This window comes from Phacochoerus africanus, chromosome 2 (genome assembly GCF_016906955.1).
Source record: "Phacochoerus africanus isolate WHEZ1 chromosome 2, ROS_Pafr_v1, whole genome shotgun sequence".
Taxonomy (NCBI): domain Eukaryota; kingdom Metazoa; phylum Chordata; class Mammalia; order Artiodactyla; family Suidae; genus Phacochoerus; species Phacochoerus africanus.
The window spans coordinates 124,118,965-124,141,403 of record NC_062545.1 but is presented as its reverse complement, the minus strand read 5'-3'; the positions used below and the strand labels follow the sequence as shown (position 1 = coordinate 124,141,403).

The 22,439-nt window shown below is 35.5% G+C and overlaps 1 protein-coding gene across 4 annotated transcripts in view; it reads right to left on the bottom strand.

The window, feature by feature from the left end:
- FAM227B (family with sequence similarity 227 member B) overlaps window positions 1-22,439 on the bottom strand; it is a 217,606-nt gene that overhangs the window by 167,181 nt on the left and 27,986 nt on the right. For all 4 annotated transcript variants that reach the window (XM_047766406.1, XM_047766405.1, XM_047766402.1 and 1 more), the window contains 2 exons: window positions 16,929-17,055; window positions 7,566-7,703 (listed from right to left, as the gene is read on the bottom strand). In XM_047766406.1, coding sequence (XP_047622362.1) covers window positions 7,566-7,703; window positions 16,929-17,055 — 265 coding nt within the window. The remainder of the gene's footprint in view (window positions 1-7,565; window positions 7,704-16,928; window positions 17,056-22,439) is intronic.

Below are 22,439 nucleotides of genomic sequence, written 5' to 3'. Positions count from 1 at the left end.
CAGGCAGCACAGGACAATAATCCCCACCCCCTCACCCTAGCCCAGAGAAGGATACCTAATGAGGGAAACTTCAACTGTTTCATCTTTTTGCCTCTAAAAAAGAAATTTCAGGCTGTGGAGTTAAGTGGTGGGACTCCTAACAGAATTGAGTTGAGAAATACAATTGAGCATTCAGGAAAGTTAAGACAAGCTAAAATTCACAGGTTAGCATAATATAGAGGATACAAATACACAAAGAGAGCATTCTGAGGGTCTTCAGAACATTATCCTTGATTCTTTTTCTGAAATTGGTAAAAATTAAAAACAAACAAATGAAAAATAGGAAAAAGAAGGCAGAACAACACTTGGAGCTTACATGAAGCTTGTATTCCAGACAGCCAGATGGGAAACCTGCTATTCACAGAACATGGGGTAGAATACTAAGAAGGGTATTGCCTCAGTAGAGGAAGCAAGCTAGGCCTAAGCAAAAGACTTCTCTGGTTCCACCCAATGAATCTTAAAACCAAGCCAAGAAATGTCTAGGCCCAGATGACTTTATTGGTGAATTCCACCAAATAGGTAAAGAAGAATAAATACCAATTTTATAATAACTCATTTAGAAAAGAGAAAAGGAAGGAACATTATACTTATTACTAAAATGAGACAGGATAGTACAGGAAAAGAACACAAAATTTTAGCAAACTGAATTCAGTAGCACATGAAAAGGTTAATACACAATATCCAAATGGAATTTACTCCAGGAATGAAAGGTTGGGTTAATATTTGAAAAATCTATCAATGTAATTTACTATATTAAAAGACAATCAGTATGTTCATCTCAGGAGATGCTAAAAAGCATCTGTCAAAACCCTACATCTGTTTGTTAAAAAAATAATGACAATTAAAAATCTCTTTTCAAACTAGGAAGAAAATGAAACTACCACAACCTGATAAAAGACATCTATAAAAACCTTGTGCCAAAATCTGTTTAAAGGTAAGTAACCTAACACTTTCCCTCTAAGATCAGGAAGGGCAAGATGTCTACTTTCACTACTTTTAATCAACATCTTCTTAGAGAACCTAGCCATAGGCTAGTAAAAGAAATAAAAGGCATGTAGATTGAAAAGCAAGGAGTAAAATGTTCTTTATTCTCAGACAATCAGATAACATGATTGTCCAAGAAGAAAATCCTAAGAAATGTAAAATGTCTACTAGAACTAATAGGCAATTTAGTAAGATCAAAACAAAACATTTTTCTATAATGTTTTCTATATATTAGCAGTGAACAATCAGAAATAGAAATTAAAATATCATATGAATGTTATTTTAGAAATATGGAGTTCCCATTGTGGCACAGTGGTTAACAAATCCAACTAGGAACCATGAGGTTGCAGGTTCAGTTCCTGGCCTCACTCAGTGGGTTAAGGATCCGGCGTTGCCATGAGCTATGGTGTAGGTTACAGAAGCAGCTTGGATCCCGCGTTGCTATGGCTCTGGCGTAGGCCAGAGGCTACAGCTCTGATTCAACCCCTAGCCTGGGAAGCTCCATATGCCACGGGAGCAGCTCTAGAAAAGGCAAAAAGACAAAAAGACAAAAAAAAAGAAAGAAAGAAAAAAAGAAATAGGCACAACATCTATACAGTAAAAACTAGAAAATATTGCTAAGATAAATGAAAGAAGTTTTAAATAAATGTGGAGATATTTTATGTTTCTAGATTTAAAAACTCAATACTGTTAAGATGTTAATGCTCCCAGAGTTGATAGATTCAACAAAATTCCAACTAACATTCCAGAGAATATACTTTGAAAACCGATGGCATTTTAAAAACTATAGAGAAATGAAACGAATCTGAATAGACAAAATAATTATTTAAAAGAACAAAGTAAGAGAACTTAACATTACCTGACTTCAAGATATATTGTAAAACTAGTTATCAAGGTAGTTCGGTATTGGCATCACTGAAACAAAATTCAGAGTACAGACATAGACCAATCAACATATGATCAAATTTTTTTTTCTTTTTTCTTTTTTTTCAGGGGGGCTGCACCTGCAGCATATGGAGGTTCCTAGGCTAGGGGTCAAATCGGAGCTACAGCTGCCAGCCTACACCACAGCCATAGCAACCTGGGATCCAAGCCACGTCTGCAACCTATACCATAGCTTAAGGCATCACTGAATGCTTAACCCACTCAGTGCGACCAAGGATTGAACCTCATGGTTCCTAGTCAGATTCACTTCTACTGCACCACAATGAGAACTCTCTCAAATGGTTTTTTGACAAAGTTTTCAAGATAAACAATGGGCAAAGGACAGTCTTTTCAATGAATGGTGCTTGGAATATTATGCAAAAAATTGATTCTCAGTTCAAAGAAATGGAAAGATACCCCATGCTCCTGGTGTGGAAGAATTAATATTGTTAAAGTGACCACACTACTCAAAGAAATCTACAGATTTAATGCAATCACTATTAAATCACCCATGACATTTTTCACAGAACTGGAACAAATAATCCAAAAATGTATATGGAAAAATAAAAGACCAGGACTGCGAAAGTGATCCTGAGTATCATTCAAAAAGATACATGCACCTGTATGTTCATAGCAGCATTATTCACAATAGCCAAGACATGTAAATAACCTAAATGTCCATTGACAGATGAATGGATACAGAAAATGTGGCACATACATACAATGGAATACTAGTCAACCATAACAAGAACAGAATAATGTCATTTGTAGCAACATGGATGTACCTAGAGAGTCTCATACTAAGTGAAGTAGGTCCGAAAGAGAAAGACAAATATCATATGATATCACTTATATGTAGAATTTAAAATATGGCACACATAGAACCTATCTGGAAAACAGAAACAGACTCACAAACATAGAAAACAGTCTTGTGGTTGCCAAGGGGGAGTGGAGAAGGAGTGGAATGGACTGGGAGTTTGAGGTTAGTAGATGCAAACTATTACATTTAGAATGGATAAACAATAAGGTCCTGCTATATAGCACAGAGAACTACATACAGTCTCTTGAGATAGACATGAAGGAGGATAACATAAGAAAGGGAATGTGTATGTATGTATGACTGAGTCACTTTGCTGTTCAGCAGAGATTGGTACAACACTGTAAATCAATTATACTTTAATAAAGAAAATAATAGGAAAAAATGATCCGCAATGCTTTTTTAACATAATTTTCAAAAATTACTCAAAATGAATTAGAGAACTAAATGTTAGAACTATTATTATAAACTATAAAATTATATACTATAAAATTTGTAGAAGAAAATATGGGAGAAAATCTTGGGAAAGTTGGGTTTCACAAAAAAAATCCTTACTTTTTTTTTTTTTTTTGTCTTTTTGCCATTTCTTGGGCCGCTCCCGCGGCATATGGGGGTTCTCAGGCTAGGGGTCGAAACGGAGCTGTAGCCCCTGGCCTACGCCAGAGCCACAGCAATGCGGGATCCGAGCCGCGTCTGCAACCTACACCACAGCTCACGGCAACGCCGGATCGTTAACCCACTGAGCAAGGGCAGGGATCGAACCTGCAACCTCATGGTTCCTAGTCAGATTCGTTAACCACTGCGCCACGACGGGAACTCCTTCTTTTCTTTTTATGGCCATATCTGCAGCATATGGAAGTTCCTAGGCAAGGGGTCGAATTGGAGCTGCAATTGAAGGCCTATGCCACAGCCAAGGCAACACCTGATCTAAGCTGCATTTGGAACCTATGCCACAGCTTGTGGCAATTCTGGATCCTTAATCCATTGGGCAAGGCATGGGATCAAACCTGCATCCTCATGGACACTATGTTGTGTTCTTAACCTGCTGAGCCACAATGGGGAACTCCCAAAGTCTTCAATATGACACAAAAGAGCACAAACTATAAGAGAATATTTGTACAGGATTGTTAAAGGATTTATGTCTAGAATATATAAAGAATTCTTATAACAGAATAAAAAGAAGGCAAACATCCCAAATACAAATAGCCAAAAGAGAAACATACTTCAGCAAAGATATACCTATGGCAAAGAAGCACATGAAAAGAAGCTCATCATACTTAGTCATTAGAGGACTTAAAACAAAACCTAACTAAATACCAGTACATAACAACAAGAATGACTAAAATTAAAAAGTGTTAGTGAGAAAGTAGGGTAACTATAACTTGTATACTGGAGGAATGTGTAATTTTGGATAAGTGGATAAGCAATTTCTAAAGTGTTTTATATATATATATATATAAATAATATATATATTTACCATAGTAAGCAGTCTTCCTCTACTAGATCTTTACCAAAGATAAATGGAATCCTGTACTTATATAAAGGTTTGTACATGAATGTTCACAGTAGCTTTATTTATAATAGCTAAATACTGGAAACAATGCAAACATCTACTAACATGTGAATTGATAAACAAATCATGGTATATCTTTACTATGGACTATTACTCAGCAATACAAGGGAACAAACTATTAACATAAGCAATAAGATTAATAAATCTCAAAATAATGTAGACCAAAAATGCCAGATAAAAGATAGCACTTATTCTATGATTCATCCCATTTATATAAAATCCCAGGAAAGGCAAACCAACCTGTAATGACAAAAATCACATGAGTAATCGCCTAGGGTTTGAGAAAGAGGGAGATATTACAAAAAAGACTAAGGAATTTTCAGGAATAGTGGGTTTCCCATCATGAAAGCTGTGATAGTTTTATGAGTTTCTACATATGTCATCTTATCAAATTTTACATTCTAAATATGTGTCTTTTATTGCCTATCAATTAAAAAAAGCACAAATAAATCATGTAGTGACGAATAAAAAATCTTAACACTACATAACATGAGGCCATTATTCATGTAGTGAATGTCTAATATATATGACAATAATAGCAGAAAAGAAAAAGGGGAGTACATATAACTATCCTGCCCCAAGATCCTACATTTTTAGTGAAGTAGGACAATGTTAACTTTAAGTAGTATTTTAATAATTTAAAGATGTATATTATAATCACCAAGGTAATCTCAAAAAAAAAAAAAAAAACCCAAAGAGGTATGGGCAAATAGCCAATAGATGAATTAAAATGGAATACTAAAAATATTTGATTAATTAAATGAAGACAGGAAAGGGATGTGGAGAAGAGGGGGATAAAACTGAAAACAAACAGGAAAAATATAATAAAAACAAACCTAACCATATCAATAATTACACTGAATGTAAATGAAGCACTCCAATTAAAAGGAAGAAATTGAAAAACTAAATAAACCAATATTTGACTATAGGTTGTTTACAAGAAATACACTTTAAACCTAAAAACATGAACAGGTTGTAAGTAAAATGGGAAACTGACACTAAACAAATCACATGCATAAGAAAGCTGAAGTGGCTTTATTAATATCAGACAAAATAGAACTCAATAGTAGAAGAATTATCATATATACAAAGAAACATTTCACAGGTAAATGGTTAAAAGGAAAACATAATAATAATAAATGTGTATGTGTCCAATAATTTAAAAACACATAAATAAAAAATCAACAGAATTAAGGGGAGAACTAGATAATTCCACAATTGTAGTTGGAGATTTTAACATTCCCTTTCAATAATTAATAGAACAATCAAATATCATAAAGAGATGGGACTGGAATCAGCAAACTTTTTCTATTAAGGTCCAGATAGTCAATATTTTGGGCTTTGTGGGCCACATGAGATTTCTGTGATATAGTCTTTATTTATTTATTTTTAACAATTCTTAAAAATGTAAAAACCATTCTTAGCTGAGGATGTATAAAAACTGGCTTCAGGCCAGACTTGATATACAGGCTACAGTTTACTGAAACTTGATATGTAAAATCTGAGTATCACTATCAACCATGTTGATCGAATTGAGATTTCTGCAACAGTTGCACACATTCTTCTCATGAGCATAGGGAATGTTCGCCAAGATAGACCATGAACTATACCATAACACAAGTATCAATAACTGCAAAATATTGTACAGAGTATATTTTCAGACCACAGTATTTATAAAATTAGAAATCAGTAACTATAAGGTATCTAGAAAAACTCTGAATATTTAAAAATTAAATAATATTAAATATCTAAATAATCCATGTATCAAAATAGGAATTATAGTGGGTATTAGAAAATATTTTGAATTAAATGATAACAAAAATACAACATAATCTAAATTTGCAGAAGGTAGGTGAAATGGTACTTAGGGAAATTCATAGATTTAAATGCTTATATTAAAAAAGAGAGAGAGAGAATGTAAAACAAATAGAACAAATTACAACAATTAGTGGATAAAAGATATTTGGGAGTTCCTTATACTACTCTACCACTTTTCTGAAGTTAAAAATTTAACAAAGTAAAAAGCTTCTCCAAACCTCCTTAATTTTATACTCAACCAAGTTTTTATTCACATATGAGACTAAGAAGCCAAAACAGTTATTTAAGACTGGGCAAGATAGTGGAATACTTCTCTTGCCATCCAAAAAAACAAATATGTAAGAAGTTTTATAAAAATTAGGGTGACATTAATAAATAAGAAATTTCTCATAACTACCAAAAGACAGAAATCAGACAGGATGGTATCTATGGAGGTAAGAGTAGGAGGAAAATCAAAGTATTAATCAGAGAAACAGTAGTTAATTAAATAATTTTAGAATCAGAAATGAACTGAAAAGCAGCTTTCAGAAGAAGAGGTAAGTTCCTCCTTCCCCTGATCTATATGAAGAAGCAGGATAGAAAGATATTTCCCTCTGCACTAATAGTTCTTAACTTTGTCTGCTTGTTGAAATTATCTGGGTAGCTTTAAAAAATATTGAGCCTGAAATTTTAATTTAATTGGTCAGAAATAAGACCTGAGCACCAGACCTATGTTTAGCATTGGAAACATAATATAAACAAGAGAGAAATAGACTTGCCTTAAAAGGCTTATTAACGTAGAGTTATTGAGAAGTTTGGTCCTGGTACAGGAATTTGGCAGGTAGAAGAGAATATGAAAATATATCCATGTGAATTGGTATTTCAAGTAGTATGTAGGTGGACTATTTAAGAAATAAGCATTTGGAAAAAATCAAATTACTGGAACACAACTACTTCCTTTATAACAAAATAAATCCCAAGTGGATTAAAGAGTTGAATTAAACACGGAAACTAAAAAGTACTAGGAAAAAAAGATAGATTTAAAAAAAAATTAAGTCCTGACAAACATTCCACAAAACTGAAACTCTATAAAAGACAGTGTTTCAATTTAATGAATAAAAATTTTAAACTCATCGGTCAATTAAACATACTATTAACCAGTTAGCAATATGGTTAAGAAGAATATTTATAGTAAACCTACAAGTTCCTCCAAAGCAATGTAAAAATATGCAAATGAGAAAATGACTTAAACATGTACCACTTTTATAATGAAAAACTAAAAGGTAAAGCAATATTCAAATTACTATAGCACCAATCTATGAGTTATTTTAAGTACCTCGCCAAAAAATAAATTAGGAAATTCTGACAAATAAATAAACACATACTTGGTTTTGGCTATTGCATTCTGCAGTATGTAATAAATTTACTTACAATTTGATATGCGTTCTTGACTTCTTGCAATCCTGTCTTTTATAGAGTTTGAAGGTGTTTTCTTGCTACCATGAATGGTTGTTGTGGTGAGGTCCTTCAGTTTCCAGTGGGTCCAAAAGCCTTTTTGAGGTTTTAAACCTATTAACATAAAATGTATATTTAGGCAAAGAAATTAAGATTTTAAAAATATCTTTTAATTTGTCAAAGCCTTTTAAGCGAGTATTATACATTTTTTTCTCACAAGAGTCCTGTGAGGACTGTCTCAAGTTTCAAATGAAGGAAGCTCTACATAGAAATATTAAGGTCTTATCATATAAGAAAGAGAATTAGAAAAGAGATAAACTTGGCATGTACCCTTCTGACTCATAGAGATCACCTAAATTCATATATGAACATAAAGGGTGATTAATTATTGTGAAAACTTGGAAAGGACCTAAATAACCAAAACAGTACATCCATATAGTAGATCATGAGTTATCTATTAAAAGTTGCCTTGTAACTATCTGTTAACATATAAAAGCAATTATAATATGTTTTTATGTGAAGGACAATTTTATCTTATATGTATATGTGTCTATAGCTTAAATGCTAAAGTGATTGACTCCGAGCATAGCAGATTATTGTTTTAAAATGTTACCTATCTGTATCTCCTATTATTTTAAAAATAATGTTTATGAATCAATTATAGTAGGTTAGAAGTAATAAAAATAAATTCCATTTAAAAATTTCCACTTTTGGAAGCAGAGCAAGATGGCAGAGGAATAAGAGGTCACACACACCTTCTCCCACAAACACATCAAAAAAACACATCTTCATGTAAAACTACTCACACAGAACATCAACTGAATGCTGGCAGAAGAACTTAAACCTCCAAAGAGGGCATGAAACTCTTGACATAACTGGGTAGAACAAAAGAAAAAAAAGAGAGAGAAAAGAAATCAGGATGTGACTAGCATTCATGAAGGGAGCTGTGAAGGAGAAAAGGAACCCACCTCCTGGGAAGCCACCTAACTGACTAAAGACCAGCTAAGTTGGCGGGACCTCACAGTCGCTGAGAAAAGCACAGCAGACAGAGAACAGCAAAGCAGAGTGAGAGCTGCACAGATCATCTGAACTACAAACCCAGACACCACAGCCTCAGACATTTGGGGAGAGAACTGGGGATGGCAGGAGGGGCTAAGGAGCAGTGCACCATGGGCTAAGGAGGAGAATGCCACAGCAAAGGGAAAATGGGAGAAGGTCTGGACCTGCAGGAGAGGAAAGGCACCATTGCTGGGGAGGGGAGAGGAGGAGGGCCGCTATAGGGAACTCCCTGCTCCAAGCGTGTGCATGCCTGCAGGGCAGCTCTGCAGAGGGTACTGGCTGCAAGAAGCCTCTTGCTCATTTAGGGGAGATTAGGTCTTCTTGTGCAGGCTACCAGTGGCCAGGCGCCTATTGTGTGGGTGAAGGGCACAAGGAGGATAAGTCCGATGTGGTGCCTCTTGCACCATCTACAGGTGACAGGGACAGACTGCGGCAGTCATCTCAGAGGCCAGAGAGAGGCGTGGCTTGCCACCACTTGGGGCCTGTGAGTGGGCTCCACCTGTGACCTGGGTCACTTCAGGGGTTGGCAAAAAAGGAAAAAAGAGGGCACTGCAACCAAGCACCGTATGCTATAGCTCTCACTCTCCTCGGAACACACCCACCCTGCAGCTGCCACTGCCAAACGCTCTGGGCAATGGCCAGGACACTTGGTCACTGTCCCTTCCCAAGATCCTACAACTAGGAGCAGCTGGTGCAGCACCTCCTGTGTGGCTTAAATGGGACAGGGTGCTTCTTCTGTGGTCTGCAGGTGTCAGGGGCAAACCACTGCAGTTATCCCTGATTCCCAAAGGTGGGCATGGCCCAAGTCATTTTACCTGAAGAAAAATCACTTGAAGCCCCATTTAACTAAAAGGCACCACAGAGGAGGGCATTATGACCAAACACCACCTGTCGGTGCTCTGCAACTCCGGGAACACACCCTCCCTGCTGCTGCCACTGCCAAACATTCCAGGCAGTACCCACATGCCTGATCTCTGTCACTGCCCAGGATCCTGCAGCTAGGAGCAGCCTGTGAAACACCTCATACGTGGGCTAAGTGAGATAGGTTGCTTCATGCATAGTCTATAGGTGGTGGGGGGGAACCACCACAGTTATCACTGACTCCAGAGATGGTCATGGCCTGCTCCCAGTAGGGATCCCTGAACAGGCACCACCTGTGGTTCTGATCACCTCAGAGGAGGGCATTGCAATCAAACACAAGCTATTGCTGCTCTCACACTCCTGGGAACTCATGCTCCCTGCTGTTCTGGTCACCTTGTATATATGCCTAGAGCTCATTACCACTTCCCAGGACCTTGAAACTAGGAGTAGCCTGTGCCAACTTCCTGCAGGTCATTGCCACTGTTGGGAGTCCAACAACCAGGCACTGACTGCTGGCCCTACCCATTGCCTCCTTCTCCCTGAAAACACACTGAGCATCCTGGGGATAACAGCCTGCCCACACCAAAGAAAGACACAGCAAATATTCAAACTCCCACACAAAAAATAAATAGTAACCCCCCCCCTTCAAAATACAAAAGGGTACTCTTGCATAGAAGTACCCTTGCAAGACTACAGTTTGGCTTCCCCAAACTCACAGAAAAAGGAAAACACAAGCAAAACGAAGAAGCTCAGAAACCATTCTCAGTTAAAGCAACAGGAGAATTCACCTAAAGCAGTCAACAAAGAAACAGACCTCTGCGGTCTGGCAGACATTGAGCTCAAAAGGGGGACAGCGAAAATACTGAAGGAATTAAGGCTGAATATAAAGTAATTAAGAGAGATATTAACAGTAATGGTAGATTCCTTTAGAAAGGAACTAGAAAATATATGGAGGAGTCAAGAAAAATTAAAAATTCATTTGGATATGCAAACTGAGCCAAAGGCACTGAAGAGCAGAATGAATAATGCAGAGGAATGAATTAGTGACTAATGGAAATCACCCAATCAGGACAGCAGACAGAAAACCAAATGAAAAAAACATGAAAGCAATATAAGAGATCTATGGGATAATATAAAGCAGGCCAATCACAAATAATAAGATTTTGAGAAGGAAAAGAAAAAGAAAGGGGATTGAAAATGTATTTGAAGAAATGATGGCTGAAAACTTTTCAAATCTAAAGGAAACTGATATCAAGATACAGGAAGCACAGAGGGCCACAAACAAGTTGAACCTAAACAGGACCACACAAAGACATATTGTAATAAAAACGGCAAAAGTTAAAGAGAGGATTCTAAAGGCAGCAAGAAAAAAGCAAAGCATTAATTATAAGGGAACCCCCATAAGACTATAAGCTGATTTCTCTACAGAAATATTACAGGCCAGAAGGGAGTGGCAAGATACATTTAAAGTGCTGAAAGGAAAAAATTTGCAACCTAGAATACTCTATCCCACAAGAATATCATTTAAAATAGAAGGGGAAATAAAGACTTTCTCCAACAAACAAAAACTAAAAGAGTAGAGCAATACCAAACCCATTCTAAAAGAAATACTGAAAGGGCTTCTCTAAATTAAAAAAAAAAAGAGAGAGAGAGAAAAGAGAAAAAGAGGGATTAGGATGGAGGAAACCACCATGGGAAAGAAATCATTAAATAAGCCAGTATACAAATCTAAACATGAAGATGTTAAAAAAAAAATCAAAAGGATGGGGAAGGAAAGTAAGAAAATATAGATTCTTTTTTTATTTTAATGATGTGTCTGAGCCTATATGACTATCAGGCAAAAGCAAGCAGATATAGGAAGGGCTTAACGTGCTGAAAAAACAGGGAAACTGCAAATCCAAATTGAATGTTACATTCACAAAAACAGAAAAGTACTCAAGCATAAAATAGATGCAAACCATCCAACCAAAAAATGAAAAGAAGAAAAGAGAAATATAAAATCAACTGGAAAACAAGGTTTAAAATGGCAATAAATAAGTATCTATCAATAATCACCTTAAATGTCAATGGACTGAATGCTCCAATCAAGCAACAGAGAGTGGCAGATTGGATAAAAAAGCAAAGACCTTCAATCTGCTACCTAAAAGAAACTCACCTTAGAGCAAAGGTCACATATAGACTGAAAGTGAGGGGATGGGAAAAGATATTTCATGACCAAGGACAAGACAAGAAAGCAGGAAGTAAAATACTCATATCAGACAAAATAGACTTTAAAACAAAGGCCATAAAGAAAGACAAACAAGGGCATTTAATGGTTAAAGGATCCATTCAAGAAGATGATATTACAATCATCAATATATATGCCCCTAATATAGGAGCACCTAGATACTGACAACAAATACAGACATAAAAGGAGAAACTCATGTGAATACAATCATAGTTGGAGACATTAACACCCACTTATATCAATGGACAGATCCTCTAGACAGAAAATCAATAAGGCAACACAGACCCTAAATGGCACAATAGAAAAGTTAGACTTAATCAACATTTTCAGGACATTACAGCCCCAAAAAATCAGAATATACATTCTTCTCAAGTACACATGGAACATTCTCAAGAATTGATCACATACTGGAGCACAAAGCTAACCTCAACAAATTTAAGATCATAGAAGTTATCTCAGGTATCTTCTCTGATGACAATGGCATGAAACCAGAAATCAACCACAGGAAAAGAAATGAGAAGAAGCCTACTACATGGACACTAAACAACATGCTACTAAAAAATCAATGGGTCAGTGAGGAAATCAAGAAGGAAGTTAAAAAATACCTAGAGACAAATGAAAATGAAGACACATCCATTCAAAATCTAGAGGATGCCACAAAAGCAGTGCTCAGAGGGAAATTCAGAGCAATACAGGCCTTTCTCAAAAAAGAAGAAATATCTCAAATTGACAACTGGTGGGTTACCAGCACCTAAATGAATTATAAAAACAAGAACAAAACCTAGAGTCAGCAGAAGGAAGGAAATCATAAAGATCAAAGAGGAAATCAATAAAATAGAGATTAACAAAACAATAGAAGCAATCAGTCAAACCAAGAGCTGGTTCTTTGAAAAGGTAAACAAAATTGACAACCCTCTGGCTAGACTCACCAAGAAGAGGAGAGAAAAAGCACAAATAAACAAAATCAGAAATGAAAAAGGTGAAGTCACAGTGGATACTGCAGAAATACAAAAAACCATGAGAGAATGCTATGAACAATTGTAAGCCAACAAATTTGACAAGCTTGAAGAAATGGACAACTTTCTAGAGACTTACAGCCTTCCAGAATTGAATCAAGAAGAAATAGATCAATATAACAGACTGATCACTAGAAATGAAATTGACTTTGTCATAAAAACACTCCCTACAAATAAAAGTCCAGGACCAGATGGATTCACAGGTGAATTCTACCAAACATACAAAGAGGAATGTATACCCACCCTCCTTAAACTTTTTCAAAAGGTTGAAGAGTTCCCATCGTGATGCATTGGTTAACAAATCCGACTAGGAACCAAGAGGTTGTGGGTTCGGTCCCTGCCCTTGCTCAGTGGGTTAACAATTCGGCGTTGCCGTGAGCTGTGGTGTAGGTTGCAGATGCGGCGCGGATCCCGCGTAGCTGTGGCTCTGGCGTAGGCCAGCGGCTACAGCTTTGATTAGACCCCCAGCCTGGGAATCTCCATATGCCATGGGAAGTGGCCCTATAAGAGGCAAAAAGCCAAAAAAAAAAAAAAAAGGTCAAAGAAGGAAGAGTACTCCCAAAGACATTCTATGATGCCATCACCCTAATTCCAAAACCAGACAAAGATATCACCAAAAAAGAAAAATATAGGCCAATATCTTTGATGAATACAGATGCAAAAATTCACAGCAATATCTTAGCCAACCGAATCCAACAACATATCAAAAAGACCAGGCGGGATTCATCCCAGGTGCACAAAGATGGTTCAACATGCACAAATCAATCAACATCATACACTACATTCACAAAAGAAAAGTCAAAAACCACATGGTCATTTCAACAGATGCAGAAAAAGCATTGGACAAAGTCCAACATCCATTCATGATCAAGACCCCTGCCAAAGTGGGTATAGAGGGAACATACCTTAACATAACCAAAGCCATTCATGACAAACCCACAGCAAATATAATACTCAATGGAGAAGAGCTGAAAGCCTTCCCACTCAAATCTGGAACAAGACAGGGATGCCCACTCTCACCACTGTTATTCAACATAGTACTGGAAGTCCTCGCCACAGCAATCAGACAAACAAAAGAAATAAAAGGCATCCAAATAGGAAGAGAAGAGGTAAAACTGTCACTGTATGCAGATGACATGATACTATATATAGAAAACCCCAAGGACTCAACCCAAAAACTGCTTGAATTGATCAACAAATTCAGCAAAGAAGCAGGACATAAGACTAACATTCAGAAATCAGTCGCATTTCTGTATACTAACAATGAAATATTACAAAAGGAATACTAAAATACAATAAATAACCTTTAAAATTGCACCCACAAAAATCAAATACCTGGGAATACACCTGACCAAGGAGGTAAAGGACTCATATGCTGAGAACTATAAAACACTAATCAAGGAAATTAAAGAAGGATGTAAAAAGATGGAAAGATACTCCATGTTCCTGGGTTGGAAAAAAATAATATCGGAAAAATGGCCATAGTACCCAAAGCAATCTACAGATTCAATGCAATCCCTATCAGATTACCCATGACATTTTTCACAGAACTACAACAAACAATCCAAACATTTATATGGAACCACAAAAGACCCAGAATTTCCAAAGCAATTCTGAGGAAAACAAACCATGCAGGAGGCATAACTCTCCCAGACTTTAGGCAATATTACAAAGCCACAGTCATCAAGACAGTGTGGTCCTGGTATCAAAACAGACATACAGACCCACGGAACAGAATAGAGAACCCATAAATAAACCCAGACACCTATGGGCAATTAATCTTGGACAAAGGAGGCAAGAACATAAAATGGGAAAAACTTAGTCTTTTAAGGAAATATTGCTGGGAAACCTGGTCAGCTGCATGCAAATCAATGAAACTAGAACACACCCTCACACCATGCACAAAAATAAACTCAAAATGGCTGAAAGGCTTAAATATAAGACAAGACACCATCAGACTCCTGGAAGAGAACATAGGCCAAACCTTCTCTGACATCAGCCTTACAAATGTTTTCTCAGGTCAGTCTCCCAAAGCAACAGAAATAAAAGCAAACCTAAACCAATGGGACCTAATCAAACTGGCAAGCTTTTGCACAGCAAAGGAAACCAAAAAGAAAACAACAAGACAACTTACAGAATGGGAGAAAATAATTTCAAATGATGCAGCTGACCAGGGCTTAATCTCTATACAAGCCACTTACACAACTCAACAGCAAAAAACAAACAACCCAATGGAAAAATGGGCAAAAGATCTGAACAGACCTTTTTCCAAGGAAGACGTACAGATGGCCAACAAGCACATGAAACAATGCTCAACAACTGATTATCAGAGAAATGCAAATCAAAACTACTACAAGATACCACCTCACACCAGTTAGAGAGGCCATCATTAATAAGTCCACAAATAACAAATTCTGTTGGTGGGAATGTAAGCTGGTATAACCACTATGGTGAACAGTATGGAGGTACCTTAGAAACATATACATAGAACTACCATATGACCCAGCATTCCCATTCTTGGGCATATATCCAGACAAATCTTTCCTTAAAAAAGACACATGCACCCGCATGTTCATTGCAGCTCTATTCACAATAGCCAAGACATGGGAACAACCCAAATTTCAATGGACAGATGATTGGATTAGGAAGATGTAGTATATATATATACAATGGAATACTACTCAGCCATAAAAAAGAATGAAATAATGCCATTTGCAGCAACATGGATGCAACTAGAGATTCTCACACTAAGTGAGGTAAGTCAGAAAGAGAAAGACAAATACCATATGAAATTACTTATATGTGGAATCTCAAATATGGTATAAATGAACTTACCTACAAAACAGAAACAGACTCACAGACATAGAGAAAAGACTTGTGGCTGCTGTGTGGGAGTGGGGATCGAGTGGGATGGACTGGGAGTTTTGGGTTGTTAGATGCAAACTATTACACTTAGAATGGATAAACAACAAGGTCCTACCACAGAACACAGAGAGCTATATCCAATCTCCTGGGATCGACCATGTGTGAGGGAAAAGAATATATATCTATATATCTATATACATATATCTATGTCTATATATCTATATACCTATATGTTTATACATCTATATATCTATAAAGAATATATATACATGTGTGTGTTTGTGTGTGTGTATGGCTGAGCCATGTTGCTGTACAGTAGAAATTGGTGCAACATTGTAAATCAACTATAATTTAACAAAAAATTATAAAAAAATCAAAAGAATGAGCTTAAGGGGGACAGAAGAAAGAATTAGTGAACTGTAAGGTAGAATAAGAGAAACTACCAAATTTTCAATCCTTAGATTAATTCTACCAATCATAGCCTTGTAAAACATCCTATAAAAGAAAAGTGTTTTTGTTCATTTCAGCTAAAACTATCCATTCTGATATTTAAATAGGATAAAGTATTTATATTAGTGCTCTTGCCTTTACCTCAGGTAGTTTGCATATGGAATGTTTTGAAAATCTATAAGAAGAGCATAAAGTAGACACTCCCACTGGATTTTACCAAAGGACTTTAAAACATTTCCTTATAAATATACTAGCTCATTGCTATTGCTCATCTCCATATGTCACATATGTTCTTCTTGAATTACATAATATAAACCTATTAAAAGCATTAAAAATTGCAAAAGAAGTATTAATGCTGCATTTTCAGATGATATATACTCAGGAAACCTTCAACACTTGATGATAAAACTAACTTGAATAAAAAAGATTTCAAAAAGAATATGAAACTCTACCTTAATTTTAAACTCAAGTGTCTAAATCTCTAGCTATTCTCTAGTACAGAATTTTACTTCCCTTTAGCCTTTGAGTCCTACTACTATTACTACATGATTCAAAAAATAAATTTTCACTGATTAATAATTTTATGTCCTACAAGAAAATAAGTTGTCTATAGAATTTACCCAATATTATTTGCTATAAAAACACCAACCAAAAAAGCAGCTTAAAATATTTGTCTGCCAAATATAAAATAGTATGACTATTTTTAGAAGACATCAAATAAGCATTATTATTTTGAAACATAGACATCAATATGCTATGTTTTGTAAGAGAAAGAACTATAAATTTTTTGACTAGAATAAACAAAATACTGCAATCCGAAAGTTTTATTTAACAAAATAATGATTAAATGACAGTCATTACCTGACATCCAAAGAAAAATGTTATTCCCCAGATCTTCTTTAAATTCATCATTAAAGAGATGACTGGATTCTGGAAATGCTTCTAGGAATGTTGCATAGATAGCTTGTGTCAAACAATCAGGATACACCTATCAAAAATAGACTCAGAATGATTTTATATTTCATATAATATATATCAACTAGCAAAGAAATTATTAGTTGTGAAATATACATGTCCCTTTTTTCTTACAGCTTGCAAATTTTGGCCATTTAGTTCTTCTCTGAATCTCTGATTGAGGAATAGGAATAAAGAAGAGTTAAAAGTAAAGTCTGTCAATTTTACTCTTTGTTAGCACATGGTGGAAAAGTTTAATTTGGATAAAAGATGAAGTTAACAATTAAGATAAGGTTCGATGATTATACATTTCATTTAAACTTGCAATTGATATTCTCTTTCAGAAAAAGAACACCCTCTTTCAGGCCATGATAATAAAAAGTATATATGTATATATTTTAATTGAAATATATTTGACATGTAACACTGTGTAAGGTTAAGGTGCAATATGATTCCATCATAGCATCAGCTAACACCTCTATCACATAATTATCACTTTTTGTGTGTGTGGTCAGAATAAAAAGCATGTTTTTAAGTTTTTAAGTAATTAAAGCCTGTTTAGGTGAGTTAATACAACTACAAGTAGAAACCCACAATCAGATATCAGCAAATATATGGTACTACCAGTATTCTATTAGATGTAAAGTCATTTAACTGCTAAGTTTCTCTTAAGGAGTAACTAAACACAGGAAGATATCAGATTTATATATTAAAGATTTAAAATATTTTTATTTGCTATTTTGGTATTCTGCATTCAGATAAATATTTACAAATACTTAGCACCTAATAGCTTGAAAATAATGTAAAATTTTAGAATTGGAAGGGACCTCAGAGGTTACTGTCCTAAGTCCTGACAACTGTAAATATTCATTTCTATAGAAAAAGGCTTTGCAAGTATCATTAAATTAAGGATCTTGAGATGGAGGGATTACTTTACATTACCCAGTGGGTTTTTAATGTAATCGTAAGTCCTTCTAAGAGGGAGGCTGAGGAAAATTTTACTGTAGAAGAGAAGGCAATGTAATGGCATAAATAGAGATTAGAGTGATATAAAGAGAAGTCAGGGAACCCTGGCAGCCACAAGGAACTGGAAAAGGCAAGGAAAGTCTTCTCCCTTTAAGGGGTCTGTTAATGAAACTGACCCTGTTGATACCTTGATTTTTTTCCCCCTCGACGCTCATTTTGGACTTCTGGCCTGTATAACTGTAAGACAATGAATTTCTGTTGTTTTAAGCAACCCAGTTTGTGATGATTTGCTACAGCAGCAAAAGGAAACTAATATAGCCACTTAAACCTATAGCACTCAGATTTACTGGTAAATGATGGTATTCTTTGAAGAACTCCATAATTTGGGGATGAGGATAAGTGAAGAGAGAATGCCATAATATACTGATATATTTAATTTTGTTGAATGAACCATGAACATTTTTTTACTACCAGAAACAATCACATATTATAATTGTGGTATATAAAGGCACACTAATATTTAATGTTGAACAAAGTGAAAAAGGTTTTCTGTGCATATCTCACCTTCCAGTAATTAGAGGAGAATTAAAATGTTGAACAAAGTGAAAAAGGTTTCTGCGCGTATCTTACCTTTCAGTAATTACAGGAAAAAGAATCAAGTGTCAGGGTGTCAAGTGAAGGAATATCACTGTATGACATTGGAAGAAGTGAAGTAAAAACAATACTAAATAAGCTTAGATCCAGTTAATCTGTACTGAACAATGAGACTTGAAGATAATTTTTTTTTTGTCTTTTTGCCATTTCTTGGGCCGCTCCTGCGGCATATGGAGGTTCCCAGGCTAGGGGTCTAATCAGAGCTGTAGCTGCCAGCCTATGCCAGAGCCACAGCAACGCGGGATCCGAGCCGCGTCTGCAACCTACACCACAGCTCACGGCAACGCCGGATCGTTAACCCACTGAGCAAGGGCAGGGATCGAACCCGCAACCTCATGGTTCTTAGTCGGATTAACCACTGCGCCACGACGGGAACTCCAAGATAATTTTTTGATTCATAAATAATAGATTTCTCTTTCTTTGGTAAGATAAATCAGATGAGCCAATAGTAAAAAAATCCCTACTTGTTTGAATGAGTTAAAAATAATGGAAACTAGTCAATGAGAGATGAAGCTCCAATTTCTACTTAAACAGCTCTAGAAGTAATAGACCTGTAGGGAAAGAAGCCTGGTTCTCAAGCATAGAAACTGGGAGAGGGAGCACGGTTTAAGAAGACTGAACACAAGTCAAGGGATGAAATAACTAAGGTGTATTATTTTCTTTGTTCTCAGATGAGGCTTTGAATCTTGGTTAAAAGACTTCTAATTTCTCCTTGGAAAAAGTCACTGAAAAACAGAGACTTTAAACAAATTAAGTCATGCTTTGAGAAGGATAATAAATACATCTATCAAAAGGCACATCTATGCCAAAGGAGAACATCTGGATCATAAATGTAGGACTAGAAATTATAGAATTGGGGATATGCAGTGGTGCCACTCTCCTTCCTTCTTTGTTCACATTAAATAGATCTTTTATCCTTTTCTTAAGAGCCCTCAGTTAAAGCTTGCTTGATTCCATCAAACCATGTAGATAGGCTAGACATGCTCACTATAAAAGGACAGACTAGGTGAAAGATTATGGATAGGAGAAATAGATGGTTTTCTCACCTCTAGACAATTTAATTACCCAAAATCCTATTAACTAATTTTTCCTGCAAATAAAATAAATATTAGAGAAAATCCTAGTCTTTCAGAACATCAGTGTTCTACAAAACAACTCATGTATCATGGGTCTGATAAACCTCTTCATCTGATGGACAACTGCCTGTGAAACTGAGAGAATGTCTTTCCAAGATCACCCAGGTAATTAAGAGCAGGTTCCAGACATGGAGTTGAGCCTCCTTATTCCTAGCTCACTACTGGTTTCCTTCTACAACTCTGTATGTGTATGTTTGTGAAATAGATCAAGATTGAACATAAATATTCAACAGTTTTAGGTTTGTTTATGTTTTCATCATGAAGAACGTTTAGCTTTTTATTTTAGGTTTTACCCATAAGAACTTTTGCTGACTTATGTTGATACAACAAAGAATTTAATTGTGGCTTCTATTTGCAATGCTAGATATTTACATTTTAAAATACACAGTGAAATTTCTCCTATCTTCATTTTGCATTACTCAAGAACATAAATTATTTTAGTAAAATTTTATTATGTCATAAATAGTAAAATAAACATTTGTTTCATCAATTTGTTCACTGTTCTTTACTATAACAGGTGCTTATAACTTATGCATAGTACAAATTTAAGTCCTCTTGAATCAAAAGATGCTTAATGAAGTAAAAAAATGACAATTTTTAGATAAGAAAAAAATCAATAATATACTTAGAATAAATCAATAGTTTTCAAACTATTAACATGTAAACAAATACCTATACATATTCCATGAAAAATGCCATTGGCAATTTCACAGGGATGGCATTGAATTTGTTGATTGCCTTGGGTAGGATGGTCATTTTAACAAAACTGATTCTTCTAATCTAAGAATGTGGCATATCTTTCCATCTCTTTGTGTTGTCTTCTTTTTCTTTCATCAGCATCTTATAGTTTTCAGAGTATAGGTCTTTTGCCTTGTTAGGTAGGTTTATTCCTAGGTATCTTATTCCTTTTGATGTGATGGGAAATGAGATTGTTTCTTTAATTTATCTTTCTGCTATTTTGTTGTTAGGGTATAAAATGCAACATATTTCTGTATAGTAATTTTGTAGCCTGCAACTTTACCAAATTCCTTGAAGAGTCTAGTAGTTTTCTGGTGGCATCTTTAGGATTTTCTATGTATAGCATTATGTTAGCAAACAGAGTTTTACTACTTCTTTTACAATTTGATTTCCTTTTATTTCTTTTTCTCCTCTGATTGCTGTGGTTAGGACTTCCAAAGCTATGTTGAATAAAACAGGAAGAGTGGGCATCCTTATCTTGTCCCTGATCTTAGAGGAAATGTTTTCAGATTTTCACCATTGAGTATGATGTTAGCTGTGTGTTTGTCATATATGGCCTTTATCATGCTGAGGTAGGTTCCCTCCAAGCCCACTTTCTGGAGATTTTTTATCATAAATGGATGTTGAATTTTATCCAAAGCTTTTTCTGCATCTATTGAGATGATCATATAGTTATCTTTCATTTTGTTAATGTAGTGTGTCACATTGATTGATTTGTAGATATTGAAAAATTATTGCATCCCTGTGATAAATCACACTTTTAAAATCAAACATTTTAAAATTCATATAAAAACACAAAAGACCCCAAATAGCCAAAGCAAACTTGAGAAAGAAAAACAGAGTTGGAGGAATCAGGATCCCCGACTTCAGACTGTACTACAAAGCTACAATCAAACCAGTATACTACTAGCACAAAAACAGACATATAGATCAATGGAACAGGATAGAAAGCCCAGAAATAAACCCATACACTTATGGTCAATTAATCTAAGACAAAGGAGGCAAAAATACACAACAGAGAAAAGACAATCTCTTCAACAAATGGTGCTGGGAAAAGTGGACAGCTACATGTAAAAGAATGAAACTAGAACATTCTCTAATATCACATACAAAAATAAACATGAAATGGATTAAAGACCTAAATGTAAGACTAGATATCATAAAACTCCTAGAGGAAACACAGGCAGAACACTCTTTGACATAAAGTACAGTAATATTTTTTATATGTTTCCTAGAGTAATGGAAGTAAAAATACAAGTAAACAAATGGACCCAATTAAACTTAAAAACTTTTGCACATCAAAGGAAACCATAAGTAAAACAAAAAGACAACCTACAGAATGGGAAAAAATATTTGCAAAAGATGTGACCAACAAAGGGTAAATTTCCAATATACAAACGGCTCATACAGCTCAATATAAAAATAAGCAAGCAAACAAACAAACAAACAAAAAACCCAGTCAAAAAAAGGGAAGAAGATTTAAATGGACATTTCTCCAAAGAAGACATGCAGATGGCCAAAGGGCACATGAAAAGATGCTCAACATCACTAATTGTTAGAGAAATGCAAATCAAAACTACAATGAGCTATCACACCAGTCAGAATGGCCTGACTGGCCATTCATCAAAAAAATCTATAAATAATAAATGTTGGAGAGGTAGAGCCAAAAAAGAATCCTCCACTGTTGGTGGGAATGTAAATTGATGCAGCCACTAGGGACAACAGTATGGAGGTTCCTTAAAAAACTACAAATAAAGTTACCATATGATCCAGTATTCCCATTCCTGGGGAAATATTTGAGGAAAACCATAATTCAAAAAGATGCATGCACCCAATATTCATAGTGGCACTATTACAATAGCCAAGATATGGAAGCAACCTAAGTGTTCATCAATAGATGAATGGATAAAGAAGACGTGGTACA